The 27,212-nt window shown below is 46.0% G+C and overlaps 3 protein-coding genes across 4 annotated transcripts in view; all 3 read right to left on the bottom strand.

The window, feature by feature from the left end:
• Positions 1-3,677, bottom strand: part of LOC149340115 (acetylcholinesterase-1-like) — a 5,188-nt gene extending 1,511 nt beyond the window's left edge. Inside the window, exon 1 of the mRNA XM_089551054.1 lies at positions 1,704-3,677. Coding sequence (XP_089407180.1) covers positions 1,704-3,325 — 1,622 coding nt within the window. The 5' untranslated portion in view covers positions 3,326-3,677. The remainder of the gene's footprint in view (positions 1-1,703) is intronic.
• Positions 1-17,955, bottom strand: part of LOC149340114 (acetylcholinesterase-like) — an 18,126-nt gene extending 171 nt beyond the window's left edge. Inside the window, exons 1-3 of one of the 2 annotated variants that reach the window (XR_016283581.1) lie at positions 10,999-17,955; positions 8,829-8,978; positions 6,530-6,827 (exon numbers count right to left, since the gene is read on the bottom strand). Coding sequence is in view for 1 of the 2 variants with exons in the window: in XM_089548864.1 (XP_089404990.1) it covers positions 6,626-6,827; positions 8,829-8,978; positions 10,999-12,602 (1,956 nt within the window). In the remaining variant the exon portion in view is untranslated. Of the gene's footprint in view, positions 1-5,024; positions 6,828-8,828; positions 8,979-10,998 lie in introns of those variants that run through there. The other variant, XM_089548864.1, reaches the window with a different exon arrangement.
• LOC149340113 (acetylcholinesterase-1-like) lies at positions 8,863-27,212 on the bottom strand. The gene is made up of 4 exons (XM_089548869.1): positions 23,911-27,212; positions 21,617-21,766; positions 17,987-18,111; positions 8,863-8,978 (listed from the first exon to the last, which is right to left on the bottom strand). Exons 1-4 carry the CDS (start codon positions 25,512-25,514, stop codon positions 8,968-8,970), a joined length of 1,890 nt encoding a protein of 629 aa, XP_089404995.1. The 5' UTR covers positions 25,515-27,212; the 3' UTR covers positions 8,863-8,967.

Below are 27,212 nucleotides of genomic sequence, written 5' to 3'. Positions count from 1 at the left end.
GTGTCGCTAACGTTCGAGCCGTAGAAGACGCGACCAATTGAATCAAAACGTGACACTACAGCACTGAGTAATGTCGGGAAGAAAATTTGCAGCATTACAAAAAAATAAAGAAGCTCGTGACCCTAAATACGTTCTCCCAAAATAACTTGACGGCATAGTAAATATTTTACGAAACCTCTAAACAATAAAGGCACTTTTTTTCTTTCTAGGCGTCAGAGTTTTTAGGAAGTGAATGACGAATGGGCGTAAGTTGTGTGCCTATGCGGGCTGCGTGCGGCGCTCAAGCACCTCAGTTATGGCACCGATATTTTACGGTGCAGGCGTTATTGATATTTATCTGCGTGTACTTATAGATATCTTCAGAGTGTCAAACTTCGCCTTTATTGGTAGTATAAGCCAGTGTAGAGCACCCTGTTCCACCCCAGAAACTATGCAGAACGCTGCTAATGCTCGGAGACTGAAGTAAGGTAATATTTCTTTTCTTCTGTTGTAAAACGTTTACGTAGGCTTACCCGCATGTGTGTACAGGCGCCTGAAGAAGTTTCGGAATACGTAAGTGATACAATACCTTGACAGCATGGAAATCTTGGCATGCATCATGCCCTCAAGAGTGTGCTCGGCAATTGATTGCGCGACTTGTGCGTACATTCCTCAATGTCATGCCGCGCCTCTAGGCAACAAAAAATCTAAGTTTTTCGTGGCTTCCCATTTCCAAAAAATTTTGCTGTGAGTAGTATGCATTGTCAGAACTAATGTCTAGTTTATTCTCAAAAAGTACGCCTGACGTAGAAGGAACGTGCAAATGACTAGATAGCAGATAGCGGCTAAAACGCGTTTCTGGTTGAATAGTTTTTAAGGCATTCAAATTGCAGAGCTATCATTTCCTTCGACTTTAATATTGTTCAAGAAGACATTGTCTATGCTCTCTCTTGCATCTGTAGCGCAAGAAAAAAACAATACATTTTTTCTTCGGTGTGATTACGGTTGCTAAGCGTAGACAGTTGGGCTATGTGGTACTTTGTAACAATAAGAACCATGTTTCCATCACACATAAAGCACCCCGACAGAGAAAGAGTAGACACTGCAGTCGCTGGACCTCAACCCGATGAAGTCCAGAGTCAGTGATGTCTACTCTCCCTTTGTCATTGTGTTCTATGTGAGCTGGAAAGATGAGTCGTAGTTACAGCTTTTCACGTAAAATATTATAATGCACTGGTGCGCTTCCCAAATAAATAAAAACTTTAGTCAATCGGTAGCTTTTTGTAATCTTCTACATCATGATTTTTTCAAATACGTTAGCTCCACTAATTACAAAATTCATCTCCATGCTGATCACTTGGAACATATTAAGTTTGCATGGGAGCCCGAAACTGTTAGTCCCAGGGCTGTCGTACAGTTTTACGTTTAGTTAGATGCAGCATGTTATAAGCAAATAAATGAACCCGGCTAACTGGCTAACGGGCAACAACGGCGAAGTATAATCTAGCACGGAATGCAATAGATTGCACGTATATAATCTAGCACGAAATGAAGTAGATCGCATATGGGATTCTGTTCTACAAAAGATCTTGTGCAACAATAAGCAAGTTATCGGGTTCTCTCCTTGCCTAGTGACGTGACAGCCGATTGTTATCTTTGGTATTGTTGAATACGTTATACCCAAGAGGAAAAACAGCAGAATGCGTATGGAAATGTCTCCATACCCTGTGCGCACGAAGCTGCCCCAGGCACCAACAACATCTTTCATGAACTGCTCCTCTTCGCTTGTGTAGTCCTGAGTGGCCAAGAACTTCCTCCCCAACGGACCCAAGGCATCGCTGTACCGGCTTTTGTCCTTGATAAAAGGCAATGATCCCACCGTGTAAAAAAGGTCCTCGGTATGGGCTACGCCCATCCACTTGGGGAAGAAGCTGTGGGTCGGCTTGTACGCGAAGAGGTATCGGTGCGTTTGTATTCCCTGCCCTACTGCGTCGTCAGCAAACAATTGCGCGGGGCAGTTAAAGACGGCGTCGGCGAAAATTTCACAGATTATGTCACGCACCTCTTCGAAGCTGTGCTCAATTTCATGTCCTCCGAAATAAGCAGACATAACCTCTCTCGCCTTCGAGACAGGAATGTTAAGGGCCTGAGATATGACGATCGTCACCACAGTCCTGTACTGGGTAGCCAGAACCTCGGATGCCTGTGGAAAAGACTCTGTGAGAAAGCTGAAAAACATCGTTCCTTCGTCCGTAGTCGTGCCCAAGAGAATGTCCTCAACGTTCAACTTTTGCCAAGGCTTCGATGACAAAACTGAAAACGGCAGAAATTCGTCTTTGTCCAAGGGTGAAAAGAGCTGCTTCAAAAAGTCGATTCTTCCGAGTTTCGCCATCACAAAACCGGCATCGAGGTTACGAAGACAGTTCACGACGTCCTTGCGCTGTTCGTTGAAAGTCACCTTTAAGTCGTAACAGCCCAGCAAAGCCGCGATGTTTATGAACTTTCCTTCGCCTCTGAACAGGAGGTTCACTACTTGCGAAAGCGGTGATCCACTCTGCACAAATATTCTTTTGAACAAGCCCTTGCTTTGCGGAGACGCGGCGTGCAGAGCAGCTGATGTCCCACCCGCACTCTGTCCCCCGATGGTGACTTGATTAGGGTCTCCTCCGAAGCTTGCAATGTTACTTTGCACCCACTTGAGCACCATATTTTGGTCCCATAGACCTATGTTGCTCGGCATTTCCGGCGTCTCCAGCGACAGGAACCCGAATATGCCCAGGCGGTAATTGAAGGTCACAAAGACGACGTCCGTCAGCGCCACGAAGTTCGCTGGGTCATAGACCAGTAGTGATGAGTCTCCCCACTGGAAGGCCCCTCCGTGAAAGTAAACGACAACAGGAAGAAGTCGCTGCGTACAGTTGCCATCCTTCGGACACGAACCTTGTGCTGGCTTCCACACATTGACGTACAGGCAGTCTTCCGTGGCCGTGCTGTAATTCAACTTAGTGAGTCCGAGCAAGGGGACAGGTACCTGGTGACACGGCAATGGTTTCGCCGTGGCATTGTAGACGCCAGGCCAAGGTGACGCCGGCACTGGCTTTCTAAATCTGAGGTTTCCGACGGGCGGCTCGGCGTAAGGTATTCCGAGGTAAGCGTCGATCTTCTTCCCGGAAACATCTAGTTGTACGCCTGACACGAGGCCAGAGTCTATCTTCACTACAGAAGCAACGTCGTAACCTGCAGTCTTTGGCAGTGACGCAAGTAAAATGGCCGTGAATGCACTTATAAATGCGTAACAATTGCCGCGGACAGCGCTATTAGAAAACGTCTTCGAAACGCGCCTCATACCTGCGAAGGCTGTCTTTCGGTCTCGTCTACGCAGAGTGCTCGCGCTTTCTGGAGGGATGCGAACAGGCACTAGACATCTCACTCGCTATCAGAGGGAAAAGTTGGCATTGATCTCGATTAAGCGGAACCTGAAACACCACGCGTATAATCTTTACTTTCACATTTGTTTCTATCTACTTCGAAAACGTTTAAGTGGCCCGAGGACATCCTTCCTTTATTGATGGTTCTCTACCACACGATAATGGTACATCTTCCTTCCGCGATTCGAAAGCGCCACTCCGCATTCCGCAAGCGATAAAGGGTGCGCATTATTGGTGTTTACACATCAGCTACGCCAGTTGTGGAATGGCCAGAGTGCACCTTTAATGCGCCATTAAAACACCTCGCGCGCAACTTTCATGAGGCGCGATGCCATGGTACGCTGAGGAAAGCAGGAACTCAAGCAACGTAGCATAGCTAGCCGAAGAGGAAGACACAAATTAGAACTGCGTTGTTGCTTTTTAAACGTCACCCTGGGTGTTCGCTTCTAGCCAAGAATATTTTAATCATGAGAAATGTCAGCTTGGAAGTTGTGACCTTGACTGAGTCTCTAAGGCGCCATTACAATATGAGTGAGCGATGAGTGAAAGGGTGTTGAGCGTGTACACCAGTCGAGATGTTCTCCAAAGTTGGCATTCCGTAAAAATCGGGTTTCGAATACTGGCCGCAGCGGCCGCATTTGGAGTGAAGTGAAAAGCAAAAGCAGTCCGTTTGCTCTGATGTCAGTGCAGGTTAGACAACTCCATGGGGTCGAAATTAATCCATCTGCGGCGTTCTTTAAAGAGGAGCTTCAGGACACTAAATAGCACGTTTAAAAGAAATATGAAAAAATAGCTGAGATAAAAAAAGGAAAAGAACTAAAATCCTGCAAGATAAAAGGCGGAATCAATACTCTAATAGAAAGCAGATTCAGCGACAGGCAACATTAACCCGGCGAAAAAATGAAAAACAAATAAATAAGAACCAATCAACCGATGCCCAAAAGTTAACGCGGTAAAACAGTTAAAACACTTAAAACAATAATAAAAAACGAGGAAGTTGGCAGCCAGCACCTGTCCTTTCTTGTGCCTTCCCTCTTGTTCACGTTCTTTCGCGCTGCATTATTCGCTAATTGTAACTTCTAGAACATAGCCAGGCGCAACCGGAGGTTGCTTTCCACGGGAACCGTCCGGAAGGTTGTTACCATAGGAGGAGGAGAGTGTGGCAAGAGCGTAAGAAGGAGCAACTGGGGTGATTACCTTGAAAACCGTCGTCAAAGTCATTACCGTGCCAGGAGGAGCATGTGGCAAGGACGTTGAAAGGCGAAACCTCTGGGTGGTTACCACGGGAACGGTAACCACCGGGAGGGTATTTACCGCGGTAGGAAGAGGTGGCGGGTTACCGTGGAAGGAGGGGGGTATAGTGAAGCGATGAAAATGCGTGACCGAAGAGCGGCTACCACGGGAACCATCCGGATGGTGGTTATCGTAGAAGGAGGAGGAAGAATATGGCGAAGCGGAGTAATACAACACGGTCCATCTGCGGTAGCGGTTTCTAGCAGTCAATCTAGCAGTCAATATTCCATAGGTCGCATAAGAGGGTTCTCGCTTACTTTCCGCCCTTACCGCTCGACCACGTTCCCACGTGGCACTCGCGGTAATGCAGGACGTACTACGTCCGCCGCCATGGACGTGGGTGGCGCTGGTGAACACTCGCAAGGTTCGGTTAACCACTCATAAATAGCGCCGAAAACGCAAGATTGGAGAGCCGTCACCGTAACTAAGTTGGTAGAGCACCGGACGCGAAATTCGGAGGTCGTGGGTACAGATTCCACCGGCAGCATGTGTTTGTTTTCTGCTTTTATCAATCCCCTACTGATGAAAAGCTACAAGCTACAAATTAAAAAAAAAGACATTCCTTATGCTCCTTAGTTTCAATGACTGTTGGCTCCCGGTATATACTAACAACAGCGTAACAACGGAGGGCTGAAGAGAAAACTTTGTCTTTGCAGAACAAGTGACCTGTTCCCAGCCAGGTAGACTGCGCCAGCACTGAGCACACCGTACACAGGGCAAAAAACTGAAACATGATTTATTCTTTCCTGTTCAGTATGCAAGAACTCATTTCTCACATCATTTCTATTAGAGAGGCTTCATACATAAGTTCATTACTTGCTTGAGTAGGGAATTGAACTCCAGAGGCTTTAAATAACGGGTTATAAAAGTTCAGTTTTAGGAGGATATGGTACTTTTATGAAATATGCCGTTTCTCTTCTTCTGAATTAAACTGCAATAAACACACTGAAGGTGGATCGCACGCCTGTGTTGTAAATTCACTCTCGGTGCACAGAATTAACAAGCGATCAGTCACCTCCCTTTAAGTTCATTTTAAGGTGTTTAATAGCACCGAACTAATATATGCATGCTCCATGAAGCGAAAGTGACATTTTGAAAAACAGCTTCTGAGTTGCGAAATATGGTGTACTCTATTTTATTGACCTCGAATCTGGGAACGAATCACACCTTTCCGGGCGCATCAATAGCTTGAGAAACCAAGCACTAGGGCGAGGAAATACCTTCGAGAAAAATCCGTTGCAGATTCCTGCCTACGGAAATATTCCAATCCAGAAAGTATATTTCACTCTGAGGATGCCCGCCATCAACACCTTCGGTGCAGCTGCAAATTACGGGCATTGGCAGCATTTCTCGCAGTTTATCTGTTGCTGTTATCGTGTGTCGACATCGAACTTCTCGTCTTTTGTCTTTATCGCACAGTACCACAATGCATATCAGAGCCTCTTACCCGTAGCGCTCTGTGTGTATCTTCTATGTGGGTCCCTGTCTGTTGCGTTGCTTTAAGGAATCATGTACCCGTATCTGTCCTCATGAGGTAGCCTTTGGTATACTAAGGCCAGCAAAGGAAGCCATTTAAGATGTTTTATGCTAAGTTTGTGTACTGCTACAAAATAACTGATAACTATGAAACTGCACACGCTTGCAGTCATTCCCCGGCGTAAGGAAAACCGTCCAACCGCCAACAGCGACAGACCTCTCTTCACCTCTGAAGATGTGATCAAGCTCTGAAGCTTTACATTCCTTAGGGGCGAATGTTAATAGCAATCACACCTTTCTTCGAGCCACACTCCACCTTGGGTAAATTTTTTCTAGACCATTGAATGCAGTACCTGTTGTAGGGCTCATGCTGTCAGTAACAAGCATTTTTGCGAAGAAAAAAAAACTAAATTGTATGGAGTCCTTCAGTAACACAGTCTCTGCAGTCTTCACGTGCTGAACAGTTGTGCATTCAAACACGCTACCGCACCAGCTGCGAATGCAAGCATTCCGGGCAGGCGGATGCTTTGCAGCGACGAGGACGCCGAGTGGCCTTTCCCCAATTGCTGCGTTTTCTTTTTGTTTGCGAAGCCTGAGCCTGGCTTTGTGGGCTTAGCCGTGGTGGTAGCTCTTGTTCCCTTGGAGAGACCACTGAAAAAGCAGGAAAAGGCCAAATAACTACTTTCATCCCTTGTCATCCACCTTTTTGCTGTTTGCTGAAGTTTATGCGGAAGGATTAAGCAAATTGAATGCGTGTCCATGCAATGTGCGCTTAAATATCCTCGTTTAGTAAGAAGTGAAAGCCGGTAAGAATGAACGAAGGACCAACGGCCGTCCTTCTTCCGTCATCGGTGTGTACGCCCACGGAGGAATGTGCACAGCGAGGCCAGTGAAGTTTCTTTCTCAAGAAGGTTTTGTTTGATGTCTTATTCTGTTTACATCCGCACTTATGAATGGGTAATGGAGCTCACTAATACTGTACTGTATACCTTGATGCTAGTTATTTCTTCCATCATTCGCATTCAGACTAACATGTCTTATGAACGTATAAGACGTGAAGCCTAAGAGCACTCGGAGGCCACCCACACATGAATACTGATACCAGTGGAAGACCTCGCGAATAAATAATGAAGCTTAACCGCTTACGAAGCAAGCGCACAGCTCTGCGTGTGACGTGCTATCGGCATCGAAAGTCTGAGGGGCAGCTAAGAAAACCGAGTCACTGCGGAATCAGAGGCAAGTACCCTGGAATTCGCGTGGGTAAAGTGTGCTGTGCACTCAGAAAGCCTGAATGCATCAATTACTTCCAGGCTGCCTCTTCACGGAGCACAAAAGTTCGAATCTTTTTTGGCTGCCGGGCATTTCGCTGACTTTTATATCGAGAGCAGCTTGAAATCACACTCCTACAAAATGAACTACCAAAAAGTTTTCGTTTCCTCAAAATATGAATGATGAGATTTCAGTATCAAATGCTAAATTTTACCAAATATTCCTTAGACGCACGACAGGATTTGTCTTCCCTAAGCTCTCCATCTTTCTTTTTTTTCTGAATGCTCCGGGCACTCGAGATCTTGTCTGGAGCTTTACTGCACAGATTTTTTTACTGTCCCTGGCACTTTTCCTGCAAAACGAGCAAGTGAATGAGAAATCGAGAGTTCTGTGCAGGCGGTAGAAAAACTACAATCAACAAAAAAAGAACACCAACTGCAAAGGTCAGTCATATACGTCCTCCTGAAACGACAAATGAAGTTGTCTGGTCATTCTGCGACAACCCGGCAATTTCGAAGATAGAAGCGAGAAAAACAACGGACCATCAAGGCATGCAAATTGCATTGACAAGTGTCACACAACTGAAAAAAAAAACGGAACCCACTTGTCGCGCATGAGTCAAAAAACAGTATGTCTTTCTCTACCGGCTGTTTCAAAACGAAAAGACATCAGCTTGCATTACGATCTAGTGAGCTCTGCAACTGTATTTACAATCAGCGGTTAAGGTTTTCCTGTCGGTGTGGCATTTTCTAACGATGCTTTCTTTATGACATCTGATTATGCGCCAACGACCCAACACAAAAAGTTGTGAGAGAGCTTGTTTTGCGTTCAGAATGCAATTTGCTCCAGTGTTGTGCAATGAGAAGGGCGACCAGCTACCTTCTAGACATCATTTATTTCTGTGCCTCGCAGACACAACGACCGGAGCCAGGCTATCCTTTCTTTGAGAAAAAAATGCTTTCGTTAACACTACGCCACCATCGCTTTTGGCAGGTAAGCACCCTCGTGAAGATCTGACGAAATGTTTCGCTTTTGCACGTGTGGCAATAATGAAAGGAACGCCCCTATTTTCCTTGAAGGCCGACGTTCAGACCATGTGTAATGCATCCTTCAAGGACAGCGGAATGCAAACATGGAGCCAATCTGGGTGAAGTGCAAAGAGAAATCGCTCTTACAGCCTTGACAGTTTTCAACAGGGCTAGTTTTCCATGGTGGAAAAAACAGCGCAAACGAAGACAGAAAGCACATAACAAGAGGGGAGTCACTACAAGCGCTTGTAATGTCTCCCCTCTTTTCTGTGTTTTCTGTCTTAGTTTGCGCTGTTTTTTCCACCATCAATTCACACCAACAAGCCCAGATGTCTGCTTTGCTAGTTTTTCATACCTTTTGTAGAGCAGTGGCTTCCACAGTTCGCATCGCTGGCGTTTGTTGTCTAAAATGACGGTGTAGTTGTTTGGCTTCAACACCAACACTCGGCGGCTGTCCGTCGTGTACTCAGGCCACTCCACGTGCGGATGAGGTATCACCGGTTTCCTGCGACGTTGATTTAAGAAAAGAAAAGGAAGCACGCTTAAAGATATCAGTCGAGCAGACGAAAAATATGTAGGCAATTTTTGTATGCATACCAACACTGAATAATTCCCTCAGTAGGAAACTGCACGACAGGGCATCGGAAAGACCGTGGATCCTTGCCAAAGCAACTTAGGGCAGGAGACGTAAACGCACAAATCGAACTTCTCGTACAAAAATTATAGCAGAATAAGCATCTCTACTAAACGCTCAATTAAAATTGGAAACAAACGCTGGAATGAGTAGACAAAACAAAACCTTCAAAGCATCACCAATTATCTAAATGAAATAATGTAGCCACACTGCTTAAACTTCGCCACAAAAATTTCATGGAAACACTGTGAAACGTGGGCAGAGATTATTTTAAACTATATTCCCACGAGACAAAAAAAAATCCTTGGCCCACTCTAAAACTGAGGAAGTGTTAGTAGCAATATACATGTTGCTGACCAACATGATAGTTACTAAGCGCCGATAGAGTTTGGAGGCTTTATTAGAGATTGCAGTTGTTCAGAAATTGGTGTTTGTTCTTATATTTGAATTCTTAGGGATAAAAGCAGGAGATTTTTTCTAAAGTGAGCAAGCTTTTCGCGTTCAAAGCAATAGAAATATTTAAGACAAACTCTCTTTGCAGCCTAATTTATATCATGTCAAAAACTATAGTTTCCGGATCCCCATACGATGGCAATTTGGGCACTCTAGCTTTTAGATTAAGGGGAATGCAACATCGGTGGCTTGAATGAAAATATATCCCCATATATCGAATAAAATCGCTAAACACACAGGTGCTGTCGCTGAAAGCTCGCACGTTGTGAACACTGTCATATTGCGTTGCGTAACCTATTCACAACCGTGTGAAACATTGATGGTTAGAGCTCAAGCGTCACACGAAAAGCATGAAAGAAACTGTAGCATCGCTTGTTTATTTTACGCGGCAGCTGGCCAAAATAAGGTTGATTGCATCTATGGTCATGAAAAATATAGATACAGGCGCACAAAAGCACACTAAATGTGACAGTTTGAGATGAATAACCCGTTACAACTGTTTCATCGCTGCTGTGTTTTCCGCAGAATCCTGCCAGGAAATGTTGATACAGTGGTTTTCTTAGCCTCGAAGCTAATCCTTGCTCAGTTTTCGGCATTTCGTTCTCAAGCGATGGGAGTTTTCGGTTCTTTTTGTTGTAGATATATTTAACAATGCTATCAATTCACGAAGCGAACCGTATAAAAGAAAGATCGGCAATCAACTTCATGTTTTAAAGTTAAAGGTATATACTAAATTATTTTTGTTACAACTTGTAATCATTTTTTAAGTGTAATAATGAATTGAAATCTTTTGCTAGCATAACATTATCTTCTGAAGGCATAATTTTTCCTTCATGTTCGAACTTCATTCAGCACCCTGTAGTGCGTCTTGAAGGAATTGTAACTAAAAATTTCAGCTTGATAAAACTTGTTCTACTGTAATGAGAAGTGGTGGCATTGAATACGCAGTGAACAATTCTTCTTCTAATGACTACTTAGCAGGAAAAAACCAGCACGTGGTTTACCGAAGAAAAAATTTCGATAGTGAAAAGTGCGCACCGAGACAAATTAAATTAGGTTCCTCTAGAGGTGATATGCTCTTTGCAATTCGTCCGTTCCCACAGAGTAATATACCAAGGATGATAGTGGACACGTTGTGAGATATATCATAGCCAGCAGTAAAGGCAATATTTATATTGGCTCTATTGTAGCAACAAATTCTAGATGAAAGTTTGAATGCTTTACGACCTCTAAGTTTGCCGCTTGGCATGTTTTGTATATCTACTAAAGTCTATACTAATTCAGGCTACATTATAGGCCAGCCGTGACCAATTTGGTGGTCATTTCCTGCTCCATCGTCATCAAAAGGAAGAAACATGAACTTTGCTCCAGCAAGGCCATGAGTACGGCGTGAAAATGTACACCCAGTGCACTCTTCGAGCCCTACGAATTTTCTTACCCTGTTCGAGCGAAAGCATTGAAAGCAGCGACGAGATCCTTCATGAACTGTTCTTCTTCGCTGGTGTAGTCCTGAGTCGCCAGGAATTTCTTGCCCATTCTTCCAAAGGGATCTGTATAACGGCTTTTGTCCTTGATGAACGGGAGGGAGCCGAGCGTGTACAGGACGTCTTCGCCGTGAGCTACGCCCATCCATTTGGGATAGAAACTGTGAGATGGCTTGTAGGCGAACTCGTATCTGTACGTCTTGACCCTGCTCTGAGAGGCACTGTCCGCGAACAGCAGTGCAGGGCAGTAGAAGAGCGCGTCGCCAATCATCTGCCCCACGATGTCTCGAAGTTGTTCATAGGTGAGTTCATCGTCACCGTCACCGAAGTAAGAGCTTACGATGCGGCGTGCTTGGAACAAGGGAGCGCCAAACGCCTGAGTTATCGTGACCGTGGAAACAGTCCTGTACTGCGTCAAGAGCACATCGATAATCTTAGGAAACGACATAGTAGCGAAATGGAAGAAAATACCAGCCTCGTTTTCCGTGGTTCCCAAAATAACTTCGTTGACGTTAAGTTTGCTCCAGGGCTCAGGAGAAGAAACGGAGAAAGGTAGGAATTCGTCGTTGTCTACAGGCGAGAAAGCTTGCTGCACAAAGTCGAGTTTCTCGAGCTTTTTGATCATGTCAGCTGGTTCTAGATTCCGTAGGCATCTAAGAGCTTCTGTGAGCTGCTCGTCGAGCGTCTTCTTAGCCTCGTAGCAGCCGAGTGTCCCGGCTACGCTGATAAACCTTCCCTTACCTTTGAAGTAGTCACTAGTGGCGAGGCTGAGGGGTGCTCCGCTTTGCATTATGGCCCTTTTGAACAACCCCTTACTGTGGGGGCTCACGGTATGCAGTGCGACCGAGATTGCTCCAGCGCTCTGGCCGTCGATCGTGACGTCATCCGGGTCCCCGCCGAAGGAAGCGATGTTCTTGCGAACCCATTTCAGGGCTAGATTTTGATCCCAGAGACCGACGTTTCCTGGCAACTCCGGAATTTCGAGGGACAAAAAACCGTGAAGACCTACGCGATAGTTGAAAGTGACGAACACAACGCCAGACAGGGCGACGAAATTCGCCGGATCATGGAGAAAAAGGGCGGAATCTCCCCACTGGAAACCGCCGCCGTGAATAAAGACGATTACCGGTAGCTTTCCTCCACAGCTCCCTGTTTCTAGACACGCCGAGGAGGGCAACCAAACGTTGATCTGCAGGCAGTCCTCCGACGATCCAGAGTAGTTGAGCGACAGACTGGCGACCAGAGGAACTGGAAGCTGACGACACGGCTTTGGCTTACTCGATGCATTGTAGACTCCTTCCCAAGGGGACACTGGCACGGGCTTTCGAAAGCGCAGGTCGCCAATAGGGGGCTGGGCGTACGGTATTCCGAGGTAGGCGTACAGTTCCTTGCCGCTGACTTGCATCCGTTGGCCAGTCAGAAGTCCGGAGTGAATTCTTACGACAGGTGCATCTGTTGTAGCAGCGCTGGTTGCTAGCAGACCCCATAGTGAAAGGTTGACCAGTAACGCAGAGACACAACAGTTGTCAAGGCGGGAAACCGTTGAAGACTTTGACATAGTGCTCAGAAGATCTGCCTGCTGTGCCGTTCCATCAGCCGAAGATCACTATGAGAAAAGCTGTGACTGTCGAGGCGAGCGTCCCTTTTTACGTGGATGAGAGAACTGCTTATGTTTGCTTTGAGGTGTGCCGGCTCATTGGCCATTCGATCTGCCCTTGAGGCATTGGTCGGAAAGAACGCGTCTGCTTTAACAAGGCTCAGGTGCAGTCGCTTGCACCTTTTCCCGGAACGTATCTTGAACCTGATACATTGCCAAGAAGCTTGCGACTGTTTTTGGAGGAGCTACTTGTTTCTTTTTCCTTGTTCTTTTTATCGATTCTGCCACAAACCCACGTAGTGACGCGCAATGCGAGCGGTCTATTTCGCTGTCATGATTCTAGATACGTATCTCTGACAGAGGAAACCCGACAGCATTAGACCGTTGTTGTTTTGGAGAAAGTACTCTTCGCCGACTCAGTAACACAAGTAAAGCGTTTCGACCGCGGTCAATTTATACCTGACAAAGATTCCTTCGAGATAAAGCACCAAACGAAACTGCAGCACTCCCGAGCTATATACATGGAGTTGCGTGTGACTGCGACCATTCGAGATATACCTGGTCGCATCTCGCGTATAAAAATGATGAACCCTCATGCAGGCGGATTTGAGCATTGCAAAACAAGCATTACAAGTTTTTGCGGCAGAGAGGAAGAGAGAGAATAAATATTATTGAGGAACTAGTGCTGCGAGTTGCTTGACGATCAGATGGATGGCGTCCTCATTCCAGAATTCCGGCGGCCCGAGCTGCTTCATGAGCCTGGCCGATCTTTCAATGATACGCTGGTCTTTTGAGCCCTCCACTGCTCGTAATACGTATGTGCCCTCAAACGTTCAAGCTTGTCCGCACACCCCAACGAAACGTGGAAAAGTGTGGGACTTGCGTCACACCAGGGGCGGGTGTCAGAGTATTGAGTAGGATACATTTTGCTGCTGTGCGATATCAGTGTACTTTAGAGAACCCCAGGTGGTCGAAATTTCCGGAGGCCTTCACTACGGCTTCCATCATAGCTGAGTCGCCTTGGGGCGTTAAACCCTACGAAACCATGAAACATCTTACGGGGTTTATTTCGGTTTCAAAATGAATTTGTCTGTATCTGGCGCCAGGCTAGACCATCTGCGGTACTTATTTTTACTTTTTTCCTGTGGAAGCTATTTCCTACGGTTAATACTTAGTGTTTCTAGTCGTTCGCTATATGTGAACGGAATAGGTGTGAGATGAGGATGCGTAGGACCCGCTTGTCTAATTAGCGCTCCAGCTAGCTTATGAGCCGCCTCGTCGCCCTTTAACCTGGCATGACCCGGTATCCATGCAATTCGGCGATGTAAAGGGGTAGCAGCGAGCTATTCTGCTCTTTTCAGGACTCAAGCCTATGATAACGTGTGCCGTTTTACCGAGTCTGTTTGGTGTCTAACCGCAAATGCCACAGCTATGGCTGCATCTGTGCAGGCCTTTCTGCTCTAATGGACGCTGTTACTTGTGGCTTGTATCGCGGTCGTGGTCTACCGCTGCTATCACGAATACGCCCTCATAAATATATGCCACAACATCCAAGTATGTGGCATAGTCTTGCTCTTTCCCTCGAGCAGTTCATTGTGCATGTGTTTAGGTATTGGTGGAACCATTAAACGGTCCCTAATGTTGAACGGTAATGTCTGGCTTCTAAAACTTTCCAATCCTATGGGGTGCTAGTTCTTTGATGGATGGCTTTGTCTGCTGCCGTGGATTGGAGCCTTGTGTTCTGAGAGACGAGGATCGCACCTCTGATTTCTTGATAGGTGCTGTAAACATCCAGGGCGTCTAGCTGCTCGATTGAAGTAGTGGTAGGGAGGCCTACCACCGTTTCGTGGGTACCTCTGATGATATTGTGAATTTGGGCTTCTTCGCTTCTATTCACGGTGCGGTGTACGGGCGACCGCACGCGAATTTGCAAATAGTTAAAGCTTGTGCCAATCTCTTCATCTCTTTCCTCATGCCTTAATTGAGTCATGTGGCATACCGGATCATGCTAGTGATCTGGGTATAGTTTATTTTAGGGCTTGAGTTGTATGCGAAGAACCCATAATGGTCTGTATGCATAGCCCTAGCACCCAAACTTTGTCTTATTCCGTCTTTTTCTGACCTTCAGTAATGAAATTAATAGGGCGAGGTGACTTGTAGCTACTGCCACAAACTCTCATAACTTCGGATTTTTCGGGTGTGCAGTGGAGTCCACTCCTTGCTGCGGCCGCTTGAAGGGATTGTTCCTTTTGAGTTCACGAGTCTTCAGTTGTCCAAATAGCGATGTAATCTGCATACAAAGTGTAGCCACTGTTTGGTAGTCTTTTGAAGGTCTTGGGCAAGACTTAACATTGCAGTGTTAAAGAGGACCGGAGATATAACGGCCTCTTGCAGAGTACCTTTGTTCGATATGCAAAACTTATCAAAGCGGGTCTCGACAATTCCAACTGTAGCGGTGCTTTCCAATAGAAATGCCTTCGCATAAGTAAAGGTTCGCACCACGCAGTCAAAATTCTTGAGTTCTTGGAGGATTGGCTCATGCGAGACGTCAAATGCACCCTTTAAATCGAGTGCGTGGTTAAAGAGTTCTCCTTCTTGTTGTATTTCTGCTAATACTTCTTCCTTAAGGATAAGGACTTTATGGTAAAGGTTTTTAGGTCAAATGCCGTTAGGTGAGAGGTCCTTATGGTTAAGGCATTTATTGAAAAGACCGACAGGTCAAAGGATGCTTTTGCATTCACAGCACGTAAGGACCTTTGCACACCGTAACTAGTGCTACTGCACGCTATTCAGCCCCTAGCCACGCTAAATCGCTTACTCGTTTTTTTTCCGCTCATCGAGCAACATGTTCCTGATGTTTCCCACCGTCTGCCTTTTCAACCTATAGCTATATTTCTAGGGCATCCACACGTGACACTAGTGCGACGTTTTCTGGGTGCTGCGTTGTCCATACGAGCGTTCAACGCGCAGTCCCTGCACGTAAAATCTGCTGTTTCCACCTCCTACAGCGGATTAAACGGCGCGCTTAGTCCAAGGTTGCCGATCGTTCACAGTCTCTAAATCTCACCTGGTTTTAGTTTGCCATCTTATCACTACTCGATTATCGCTTCCAGAAAATGTTCTGAATATGTACAGGCTCAAACGGGCTGTGCAAATACGTGTTCAGATAAATTCTGCCTACCGAAAATGTAGATCACATAGAAAAGGAATGGCGAACTTTATAAAATAACCAGCACGTGAATGAGCTTGGGAAGTTCTATCTTCTGGTTCGAATAACCTGATCGCTAGAACAATAAACTAAATTATGTCCATGACCTGCACCTAGCCTAGTACATCTGACTGTAAATACTAAAGGAAAGAACTCATCCATCTGACGCTGTCATGTCACTATTGCAGTCGACAATCCGTCTGGTTCCGGTCGCCACGTGCAGTCCTGAGAGCTGCAAGACATGCGTCCACACCGTAAAAATTCTCACCACGAGACTGTCAACGGGACGCAAAACTGCCCCTGGTGACACTCACAGCAGCGTCCACTGTGGACACGCGTAGTGCGCCGCACGGTGCCTATTGTCAAGCCAGCTGCCTGGCCGGCGGATCCCCACTAAGGAATAAAAACGAAACCATAGATTTTCTATCCTCCTTTTTATTTTGGGACGCAGCTCTTGAGTACCCGTTCCTGGTTGCGCATCGGCGTCGGCGTCCCAGCTGTCGGCGTTGTAACGGCAGAGCGAACAGGGAGCCCAACCTAAGTAGGAATTATGACGATAGCGAACAGAGGGCGAGGAAGAAATCGGAGGAAGAAGGTATGACAGGAGTAGGCTATAGAGTGATGTCGCGCTCTTCTGGCGTCATACGGCGCCCTTGTCATACAGCAACATAAAAAAAAAAAAAGACGATGTTGAAAAAATGGACTTGAAGAAAAGCAGGCACCTTACAGACAGAGAGGAGTGTTCTCATAATACATAAACATTCTGATAATACACTGAGTGATTCTGAAGGTAAAAAAGTAAACAAATGCGCTTCGAGTTTGCTGCTTTGTTTGGACTTTTATTTCGTTTGTATATGATTTGGCGGCAGCAAAGGTCATTATAAGGTATACGCAAGGTCGAGCCCCACTAGGGACCGTCAGTTTAAAGGCCTAAGCTCAACCTAGCGCGGAAAAAAAAATGGTGGAGGCGACCAAACTCGGAAAGGGGGGTTTGGTGGCTAAAAAATTCGCACGTACAGCCCCAGGCTTTCAGTACTCACGAGCCCGTGCAGTGCTTACGTTCTCTGAAACAACTTGCAGCTGTCATTATAAACGCACTACAGCATCACAGCAAGTCGCCGTTGCCTTCTCAAGTAGTTTAAACAATCTTGTCATTAAAGCTTAATGTCAGTGTTTGAGTTCGGGCGTCTGTCTTCTGATTGGTAGCTTTAAAACTTTTTAGTAGACTTGGACTGCAACGTACATCATACGGAAGTAAAATGCACGCCATCGACTTCACGTCAACGCCGCCGCGGTGGCTCAGTGGCTATGGTGCTCGGCTACTGACCCGAAAGACGTGGGTTCGATCCCGGCCGCGGCGGCTGGAATTTCTTTGGAGGAGAAATTCTAGAGGCCCGTGTACTGTGCGATGTCAGTGCACGTTAAAGAACCCCAGGTGGTCGAAATTTCTGGAGCCCTCCACTACGGCGTCTCTCATAGCCTTAGTCGCTTTGGGACGTTAAACCCCATAAACCATAAACCATAAACCACTTCACGTCAACCTTACGAAACACATACTGCATTATTATCCTTGAAGCTCGGAACGGGTTGAACCGTCAGGAGAAACCAATCACATGGCTGAGGAATGCTTTCAAGCCATAATATGGCGTTCTCATGCATGTATGCATTCCACGCGCTGCATGTGGGGCGGATACCAATAAGACAATCATAACAACCTGCGCAGTTGGCAATGATGCAACGTACAACTTTTGTTCTAGCTGGCCTCATACGATTATCTCGACATCAAATTTCGTGGATTATCTTTTTGTTACGTAGCTCAACTTTGTTTATTACACCTCTTACCTAAGTCTGCCGTCGTAAGGCAGCTAGCTATTGGCACACTCAGGGCAGCGAGGAAAGCCACCTAGATATCTAATGCTCAGCTTTTGTATTTCTCCAAGGACGTGATACCTATTAACCTCCCCTTGATCGCAGCTGCATTGCTACGAAAGTGGCCTACACAGTTTTCTCAAATCTACTCGAAAAAACAGAGTCCTTCAGCGCCACATTCAGTAGAGCTTTCACGTGCAAAATATTCTTGCATTCAAACACCTCACTGCACAAGCTGCAAGCACAAGGATTCCAAACAGGCGGATACTTTCTGACGACGAGGCCCCGGAGTGGCCTTTCTCCAGATGCAGTGCTTTCTTCTTGGCTGTGAAGTCTGAGCCCGGCTTTGTCGGCTTAGCCGTCGTAGTAGTTCTTGTTCCCTTGGAGAAATCACTGCAAGAGGCAGAAAACGCCAAATAACTATTATTTTCATCACCTGTCGGCTCTCTTAGATATTGTCGCTGAAATTTATGTGGAAGGATTGAGAAAAATTAATGTCAACAGACTTTACGTCCGCTAAAAATGTGCTCGTGTATAGCTCAGCCAAAGGCCGTAAAAATGAATGGAGGACGAACGGCCGTCCTTCTTCTGTCACCCCTGTTTACGGCTAGGCAGGAATTTGCCCAAAGAGTCTGAACAGATTTTTCGTCTGAAGAAAATTTTGTTCTTCTTATTTTAATTACCTCCACATTTACAAATCTCTAGTAGCAGGTTCTGGGCTGCGTGATAGAATGGTGTAGACTGTTATTTACATCTTTCATCATTCACGCCATGTCTTTACGATGCCTCATGACCTTGTAAGCTGGGAAGCCCAAAAGAATTTGCAAGCCAGCCACACAAGAAACCCTTCTGCCAGCGAAAAACTTGGCACGCAAATGAAAGAAATGAAGCCTGATCTACTATGCAGTAAGCCCACTTATCTGCGCGTGACGTGATATCGGCGTTGACAGTTTGAGGGGTACCGGATCAGCAATAAAATATAGTCGTCACTCATTGCGGGGCAAGCGTCCTGGAATTTACGCTGCTGAAGCGTGATCTGCACACAGAAGTGCTGACTACGCCAATTATTTTCAGGCTGGTTCCTCACAGTGCCCGAAAGGTGAGGTTTTTCTTACTATATATGTATGGATTTCTTTCGCGTTCATCCCGAGAGCAGATTGAAATTGTACTGTGTGTCAAAATAAGCTGCCAAAAAGTTTTTATGCTCACTAAGCACCAATGAGATTTGAGTATGCAAATTCTCACTTATTCTCAATAAACTCCCAACCACAAGACAGCATTTCTGTCTTTGTCAAACGTCATTTTTTTTCGCTGCAAGCCTAGAGCGCGCTAATACTCGTCCGGTGCATTACTGTTCTGTATTTTCGAATACCCCCGGACACAAGTCCGGGAACACCCCAAGTCTGTGAACTAATTGAGGATTTATGTGCAGGCGCTTTCTTGAATCCCGCCGCCGCGATGGCTCAGTGGTTATAGCATTTGCCTGCTGACCCGAAAGATGGTTTACGGCGTTTAACGTCCCAAAGCTACTAAGGCTATGAAAGACGCGGGTGAGATCCTGGCCGTGGCAGTCGCATTTCGATGGAGGCGAAATGCTAGGGGCCCGTGTACTGTGCGGTGTCAGTGCACGCTAAAGAACCCCAGGTGGTCGAAATTTCCTGAGCCCCTTACTACGGCGTCTCTCACAGCCTAAGTCGCTTTGGGACATCATAAACCCATAAACTTTCCTGAATCGCAGTGTGGCACAAAAACGCATGGTATTACAAAACCCACAAAATGCGACGTTTGGCCAGAAAGACTGCAGAACTTTAGCCAAATAAGTTCGTAGAAAACGACAAATAAACTTATCTGGTCATTCTGCGACAATCCGACAATGTCGAGGATAAAAGTTACATTGACCAGGTAGCAAGGAGGTATGCGCGCTGTAGGGAGTAGTGAAATGTAATCGAATAAAAAAAAAATCAAGGGGCACCTTTACGACCTAAAGTGCTCCAGGCTAAAGCCTTTCCAAGCGATTTTGGCTGCTGCTACTCATGACTGGTTAATGACTAACTATTCATGACTGAGTCATGGTCGATTAGTTGATTACTGGTTAATGACTGGTTCGTCACTCGCTGTTACTTTCAACTTAGATGTAACGGGCCGACGGACGGACGTACTCATGGCCACGAGTACGAGCCATTAAAGGCTTTCACCTTAAAATGAAAACTGGATATCCGTTTGAGAGAATCAGCTTGCGGGCTTATGCTTAACATTACGGAGCTCAACATTAGTATTTAGGACCCCCAGTAGTGGCAGCTGGACAATACGCAAATTTGTAACGCAGCTTTTTGCATCATCATCATCATCAGCCTGACTACGACCACTGCAGGGCAAAGGCCTCTCCCATGTCTCTCCGATTAACCCTGTCCTTCGCCAGTTACGGCCACCGTATTCCAGCAAATTTCTTAACTTATCTGCCCCCCCTAACTTTCTGCCGCCCCCTGCTACGCTTGCCTTCTCTTGGAATCCACTCCGTTACCCTTATGAACCAGCGGTTATCTTGCCTTCGCATTACATGCCCTGCCCAAGCCCACTTCTTCCTCTTGATTTCAACTAGGATGTCATTAACCTGCGTTTATTCTCTCACCCACTCCGCCCGCTTCCGATCTCTTAACGTTACACCTATCATTTTTCTTTCCATAGCTCGCTAAGTTGTCCTTAACTTAAGCTAAACCCTCTTTGTTAGCTCCACGTTTCTGCCCCATGGGTGAGCACCGGTAAGATACAGCCGTTGTATACTTTTCTCTTGAGCGATATTGGTAAATTGCCATTCATGATCTCAGGCAACCTGCCATTTGCTCTCCACCCCATTCTTATTCTTCTAGTTATTTCCCTCTGATGATCCGGATCAGCTGTCACTACCTGCCCTAAATAGTCATATTCTCTTACCGCTTCCAGCACCGCGCCATCAATTGCGAACTGCTGTTCTCTTGCTAGACTGTTGAATATTACTTTGGTTTTTTGCATGTTAATTTTTAGCCCTACCGTTCTGCTCTGCCTGTCTAATTCATTGATCATGCTTTGCAGTTCATGTCCTGAGTGACTTGGCAAGGCAATGTCATCAGCGATGCGCAGCTTACTTAGGTATTCTCCATTAACTCTTATCCCCAACTGTTCCCATTTCAGACCTCCGAATACCTCCTGTAAACAGGCCGTGAATAGCATAGGCGAGATCGTGTCTCCCTGCCGGACCCCTTTCCTTATTGGAATTTTATTGCTGACTTTATGGATAACTATGCTAGCTGTGCAATCATTGCAGATATCTTCCAATATTTTCACGTAACAATCTTGTTAACCCTGATTCCCCAATGCCTGCATCACTGCTGAGGTTTCCACTGAGTCGAATGCTTTCTCGTAATCAATGAAAGCTGTATATAGGGGCTGGTTATGTTCGGCGCATTTCTCTGTCACCTGATTGATAGCACTCACAGTCGATGACAAACATGTTTTTCTTTCGGAAACCAATTTTTTGCAATGTTGTGCAGCGATTAATTAAGCAGCTACTTCGTGAACATAATCTCTTTTGTGCCTCGTGCGCACTTCGGCGGTCGCCAGGCTATCTGAGAATTGCTTTTATTTTAGGAAAAAAAATGACGTCTTTATTCGTTTAAATCACGTCTCCAAACAATTTTGGTCGGTAAGAACCTTCTTGAAAACTTCACGGAATGTCTCTCTTTGAACACGTTTGTAATGAAAGGAGCGCCTCTCATTTCTCAAAAATTCGACTTTCAGACCTCTATTAACGTAGCCTTCAAGGACACTGGAATCAAAACATGCAGTCAATGAGGAGAAACTGCAAAAAGGAGTTATTCCTAGACACTTGGGCGTTTCCAACGTCATGGAGTTCCTTACTTACCTTTTGTAAAGTAGCGGCTTCCAGAGGTCGCAGCGCTCACGCTTGGTGTCTTGAACGACGCTGTAGTTGTTGGGCTTCAACACCAGCACTCGGCGGGTCTGCGTCGTGTACTCGGGCCACTCCACGTTCGGGTGAGGAATCACTGGCTTCCTGCAGTGTTTGTTTAAGGAACAGAAATTGGACCATACCCTGGGGTGTGCTATGCAAACATGTATGCTATTTCTCTAGGCGTGCCAACGGTAAGTAATAAGCTAAGAATAGAAATATGGCTAAAGTGTTTTTTTTTTCGAAAGAGCAGGAAGTTAGTTGCTTTGAGGGCACCCAACGCGGCCTCACAAGGAAGTGCAAATGATGGCGCGTCGAAGGATTTTGGATGCTTGCCAGAGCGTCTGTCGGTGGCACACACAAGGGCACAAGCCAATTTCTCAGAAGAAAACGGCCGCGCAAAAACATCTCTGCTGAAACTTCTCTTAAAATGTAACCAATAGAATGAGTTGGCTGAACAGTGTTTCAAATGCCACAAATTACCGAAAGAAAATAATATAGCCACACTTCTCAAATTTCGCCTTGTACCTGCCGATGTATCGTTGAAAGTATGTGCAGCAGTGGCAAGATGATTGTAAGCCATATTTCCTAGCGAGAGAAGTTCAAGGCACCGTAAGATATATTGAATCTTAGTAACGATGTACATGACTGTGACCAGCAAATCTTTTTTCGCGTTGAGTGAGAATGGAGGTTTCCGAGGACGTTGCCGTAGCTCACGAAATGGTGAATTTTCCTATATTTAATACTTACAGGCTGTAAAGAGAAAATTTATAATGGAAGCAACTATTCGCGTCCAAAACCAAACGAAAAAGTAGAATCCACATCATTTTGCAGCCTATTGTGCTGGAATACATAAAGTATAGTTTTTAGAGACTCATACGAAAGCAGTTTTGGCGCAGTAGCTTTTAACTTTAGAACAGTGAAACGTCACTGCGTTTCATGAAAATATATCCGCATATACCACAGCCAATACAACTCCTTTCACTAAAAGCTCCTACATTTTGAATACCGTCATGTAAGCCTTGCGTAAGCTTTCCGCCACTGTGTCAAAATACATGCACGTTTTGCACACTAGCATGCGAGCCAAAGCATTAAAAAACTGCAGTTCAGCAAACAACGTCGTAGCTGGCAAAAATTTCAAGGTTTATAATAGCATCTAGCCGGATTAATATCTGTGGTACAGGCGCAAAAATGCCCACCAGTACAAGTCCGAGTTCACACTAAGTAACGCGTAAGAATTTTCCAACCACCGCCGTGTTTTCCGCATAAGTCTGGCAGAATGTGTGAACATAGTTGTATTTACTACCGTGAGGCTCAGATTATTCCTTTGTTGAGTTCGCCGCGGTATGTTCTCTGGCGTATGTATTTTTGGGTTCTTCTTTCTGTTCTAAATACAAATGTGCTCTCACATAAGCGGGAGTAAAGTGTGAAGTACGAATTGCCGATGCAGTTCATGTATTAAAACTCCTTTCAGAAAACAAAATACCTGAATTCTTGGCTCTTATTTTAGCTGTCAAACATTGGTATAAGTTGACATTTAAATTTCCAGTCCAATAATGCTCTTGAATCATTTTGTGCCGCTTCGTTTTTTTTAAAGGCTTGCATATTCTATCTGCATGTTACTTTTAAGTGCTTCAAACCACTCCATCCTAATTCAGTACCCTTTATTGCGTCTTTGTAGAGTTTCCAAATAAAATTTACTGAGCCTAAGATCACTTGCTGTTCTCAAATAATTATAAGTTGCTACTTTGAGTCGGTCCCGAAAAATTGTGCTCCGAATTACTACATGCGGCGTGGAAAAAAATTAAGCACGTAGTTTACAGAAAAAAATTCCGATGGTTAGAGGGGCTCCCTATATGATCTTAATTGCGCCTCGCGGTATTATATCGTTTACAAATGGTCCGTGCTTAGGAGCATTATATCATGCATGATGGTATACTAAGCGAAGCAAGTAACATTCCGAGCAGTTGCACAACTTAATATATCAGGCTTAATTGCAACAGCACATTCGAAAGCTAAATCAGAAGGCACTACATGTTGGAAGCTTACACGTCTAAAATTTTGTCTGTCTGATGGTAGATGGCTTTCATCCGACTAAATTTTACCGCAGGCGTAAAGAATTCCGTAGTTATTAGCCGCACCACCGTCCTGGAAAGGCAGCAAAAGAATATTGCTTCCGCAAAGCCATGCCTTGGGTTGGAAAAAAAAAATTAGCCGTAGCATTTTTGACGCCCAACGACATTTCTTACCCTGTTCGAGCGAAAGAATTGAAAGCCTCGACCAGTTCCTTCATGAACTGTTCTTCCTCTCGGGTGTAGTCCTGAGTTGCCAGGAACTTCTTGCCATATATTCCGAAAGGTTCTGTGTAGCGACTTTTGTCCTTGATGAAGGGGAGGGATCCGAGCGTGTACATAATATCTTCGCCGTGAGCTACGCCCATCCATTTGGGATAGAAACTGTGAGATGGCTTGTAGGCGAACTCGTATCTGTAAGTCTTGACACCGCTATCAGAGGCACTGTCCGCAAAGAGCAGCGTAGGACAGTAGAAGATCGCGTCGCCAATCATCTCCCCTGCAATGTCCCGGAGTTGTTCAAAGGTGAGGTCGTCGTCGCCGTCGCCGAAGTAAGCGCTGACGATGCGGCGTGCTTGGGACATGGCAGCGCCAAATGATTGGGTTATCACGATCGTGGCAGCTGTCCTGTACTGCGGCACAAGGGCTTCGACCACCATGGGATACAACGAAGTTGCAAAATAGAAGAAAATAGCAGCCTCGTTCTCCGTGTTTCCCAAAGCCACTTCTTTGACGTTAAGCTTGCTCCAGGGTTCATGAGAAGAAACAGAGAAAGGCAGGAATTCGTCGTTATCTACTGGCGCAAATGCGTGCTGCACGAAGTCGAGTTTCTCGAGCTTCTGGATCATTTCAGCGGGTTCCATCTTCCTAAGGCATCTAAGGGCTTGTATGAGCTGCTCGTCGAGCGTCGTCTTAGGGTCATAGCAGCCAAGTGTCGCGGCGACGTTGATGAATTTTCCTTTTCCGTGGAAGAAGTCACTTGTGGCGAGGCTTAGTGGAGCTCCGCTTTGCATTATTGCCCTCTTGAACAGCCCTTTGCTATGCGGGGCGACGGTATGCAGTGCGACTGAGATGGCACCAGCGCTCTGGCCATCGATCGTGACGTCATCCGGGTCCCCGCCGAAGGAAGCGATGTTCTTGCGAACCCATTTCAGAGCTAGATTTTGATCCCAGAGACCGACGTTGCCTGGCAGCTCCGGAACTTCGAGTGACAAGAAGCCGTGAAGGCCCACGCGATAGTTGAAAGTGACGAACACAACGCCAGACAGGGCGACGAAATTCGCCGGATCATGGAGAAAAAGGGCAGAATCTCCCCACTGGAAACCGCCGCCGTGAATAAAGACGATTACGGGTAGCTTTCCTCCACAGCTCCGTGTGTCTAGACACGCCGAGGAGGGCAACCAAACGTTGATCTGCAGACAGTCCTCCGACGATTTAGAGTAGTTGAGTGTCAGACCCCCAACCAGAGGAACCGGAAGCTGGCGACACGGCTTTGGCTTACTCGATGCATTGTAGACTCCTTCCCAGGGGGAGACTGGCACGGGCTTTCGAAAGCGCAGGTCGCCAATAGGGGGCTGGGCGTACGGTATTCCGAGGTAGGCGTACAACTTCTTGCCGCTGACTTGCATACCCTGGCCAGTAAGAAGTCCGGAATCAATTTTTATAACTGGGGCATCGCTTGCAGCAGCGGCGGTTGCGAACAGAGCCCATAGTGAAAGATTCACCACTACCGTACGGAGACAAAACTTCCCAAGGCCGGAAACCTCTGAAGACGTTGGCATGGTGGTACGAAGAATATCCCGTCGTTTAGTGGCACCTCCGTAGATCGGTGCGCGCGCATCGAAGTCGCTATTAGGAAAGCTGTGTCTGCCGATGCGCGCGTCCCTTTCTAGTTGGATGAGAGAGCAGGCTTATCTCCTCTGTTGTTAGTGTTCCAGCTTATTGCCGATTTCATCTGTCCTTGAGGTAGCGCCCTCATGGAACGTGTTCGCCATTATAGGGTTGAGGTCCTATTCCTTTCAGCTTTAACCGTACCTTACCTTAAACCTGATACACTGCCAACGGCAAGTGCCTCTCTGTTTTTGGCGAGGCTAGAAGTCTCTTTTTCTCTTGTTAAATTCTCTCACAACAAATGCAATGGCACGCATTGCGGACGCGATGGTCCTCTGTAGTGATTCTAGTTCCGAAACTATTAGAGAAACAGCCCGTCAGCCTTTCGCCGTTCTTGTTTTGAAGGAAGTTCTCTTCTTTAAGGCATTTCCGGCGCAGTAACAGAAATCAATGTTTCATTAATTCCGGCGAGTTCGTCGGACTGCATAGAAGATTCCTCGGACCCTACCTACGTCATTAATGGCGTTAGCTAATTAAGATTTCAGAGAAATCTAATTTGCTCTGTACTTGGCTTTTTGCGCTATTAACTGTTCTACTTGCGCTATATGCTTCCTTTTGTCCCGTAATTGTTGTCTGCGAATAAATTTTTTTCGCACACGCACGCACGAAAGCAAATAATTCTCTTTTTTGTTATTCTGCGTGCCGCTGGTTCCACTGCTTACGATTTCAATGCTGTCACTCGCTTGTGCAAGCCCATATATCCTGGTCAAAGGATTGTAGCCTTTTCGAGGATACCATCAAATAGGGCATGGGGCTGAACATCAAAAGATTTTGTGAGAATCTTGATTAAAATTTGTGTTTGGGCTAGTTGGTTCATACTTGATTCATAAAAGTGCAGCCTGCGTGATTGACATGTGGGCTGTGTTATGGCCTATAACGTGCTGAGTCGCTTCAGAATAAAAAGTTTGTAGTCAGTGCCCGTCTTGTCTTCTGTGTTGCTGCTGAGTTCCGGGCCGTTTTTTGCGCTGTCCTGTTAGGAGTCGAGAATTTTTTATGTTTAGCAGATCACATCCCACTGATGCCCGTGACCCGTCAGCACTACAACAGGTGCGGCCAAAATATTACGGCACGCGCTTCAGGCCTAGAATTTTTTCAAGCGTTTCGTAGACAGAATGTTGTAATTTCCTGGGTTCATGCGTGAGAGCACTATCGGCACGTACCTCCTAATTTTCGCTAGGTAAGGCGTGAGAAGAGTTGGATGATCAAAACGCACCCCGTGATACTAAGGCCGGAATTGTACGTACACAGTCGGTGCGAGAGCATGAAACTGAAGTCTGGTCTTGCTGCGCGTAAAAAGCGTAGCCTTCAGTATCGACATCATCGCGCACCATCTCACTACACTCCGTTTTTTTTTCGAATAAACAATGAACATATTCAGCTACGCGGATTTTTTTTGCTACTGGCGGTCGAGAGATGGCCTGCAGTGGTTGTTGTCGTGCGCTCGTGCGAAGTGAATGGTTTTGTCCTGGTTCTCAGGATTTTGTTTGGAGGCCGCGTGAATATCTTTTTTTATGGCCAGCATACTAAAATAGCCCAACCCAGCTCCAGGGTTGCCAGATTTGGCTATTAATAGCCAAATTGGGCTACTT

Source organism: Amblyomma mixtum, chromosome 6 (assembly GCF_055824585.1).
Source record: "Amblyomma mixtum isolate Tamu chromosome 6, ASM5582458v1, whole genome shotgun sequence".
In the NCBI taxonomy this organism is placed as follows: domain Eukaryota; kingdom Metazoa; phylum Arthropoda; class Arachnida; order Ixodida; family Ixodidae; genus Amblyomma; species Amblyomma mixtum.
This window is presented reverse-complemented; position numbering and strand designations above follow the sequence as displayed.

What these genes read in the sequence shown, in the direction of transcription:
- LOC149340113 (XM_089548869.1), bottom strand. Translation starts at nt 25,514, where the DNA reads ATGCCAACGTCTTCAGAGGTTTCCGGCCTTGGGAAGTTTTGTCTCCGT. An exon ending in AATTCTTTCGCTCGAACAGG is followed by an intron (nt 21,767 to 23,910) that starts GTAAGAAATGTC and finishes CAAACACTGCAG; the next exon opens with GAAGCCAGTGATTCCTCACC. An exon ending in AAGCCGCTACTTTACAAAAG is followed by an intron (nt 18,112 to 21,616) that starts GTAAGTAAGGAA and finishes TGCCTCTTGCAG; the next exon opens with TGATTTCTCCAAGGGAACAA.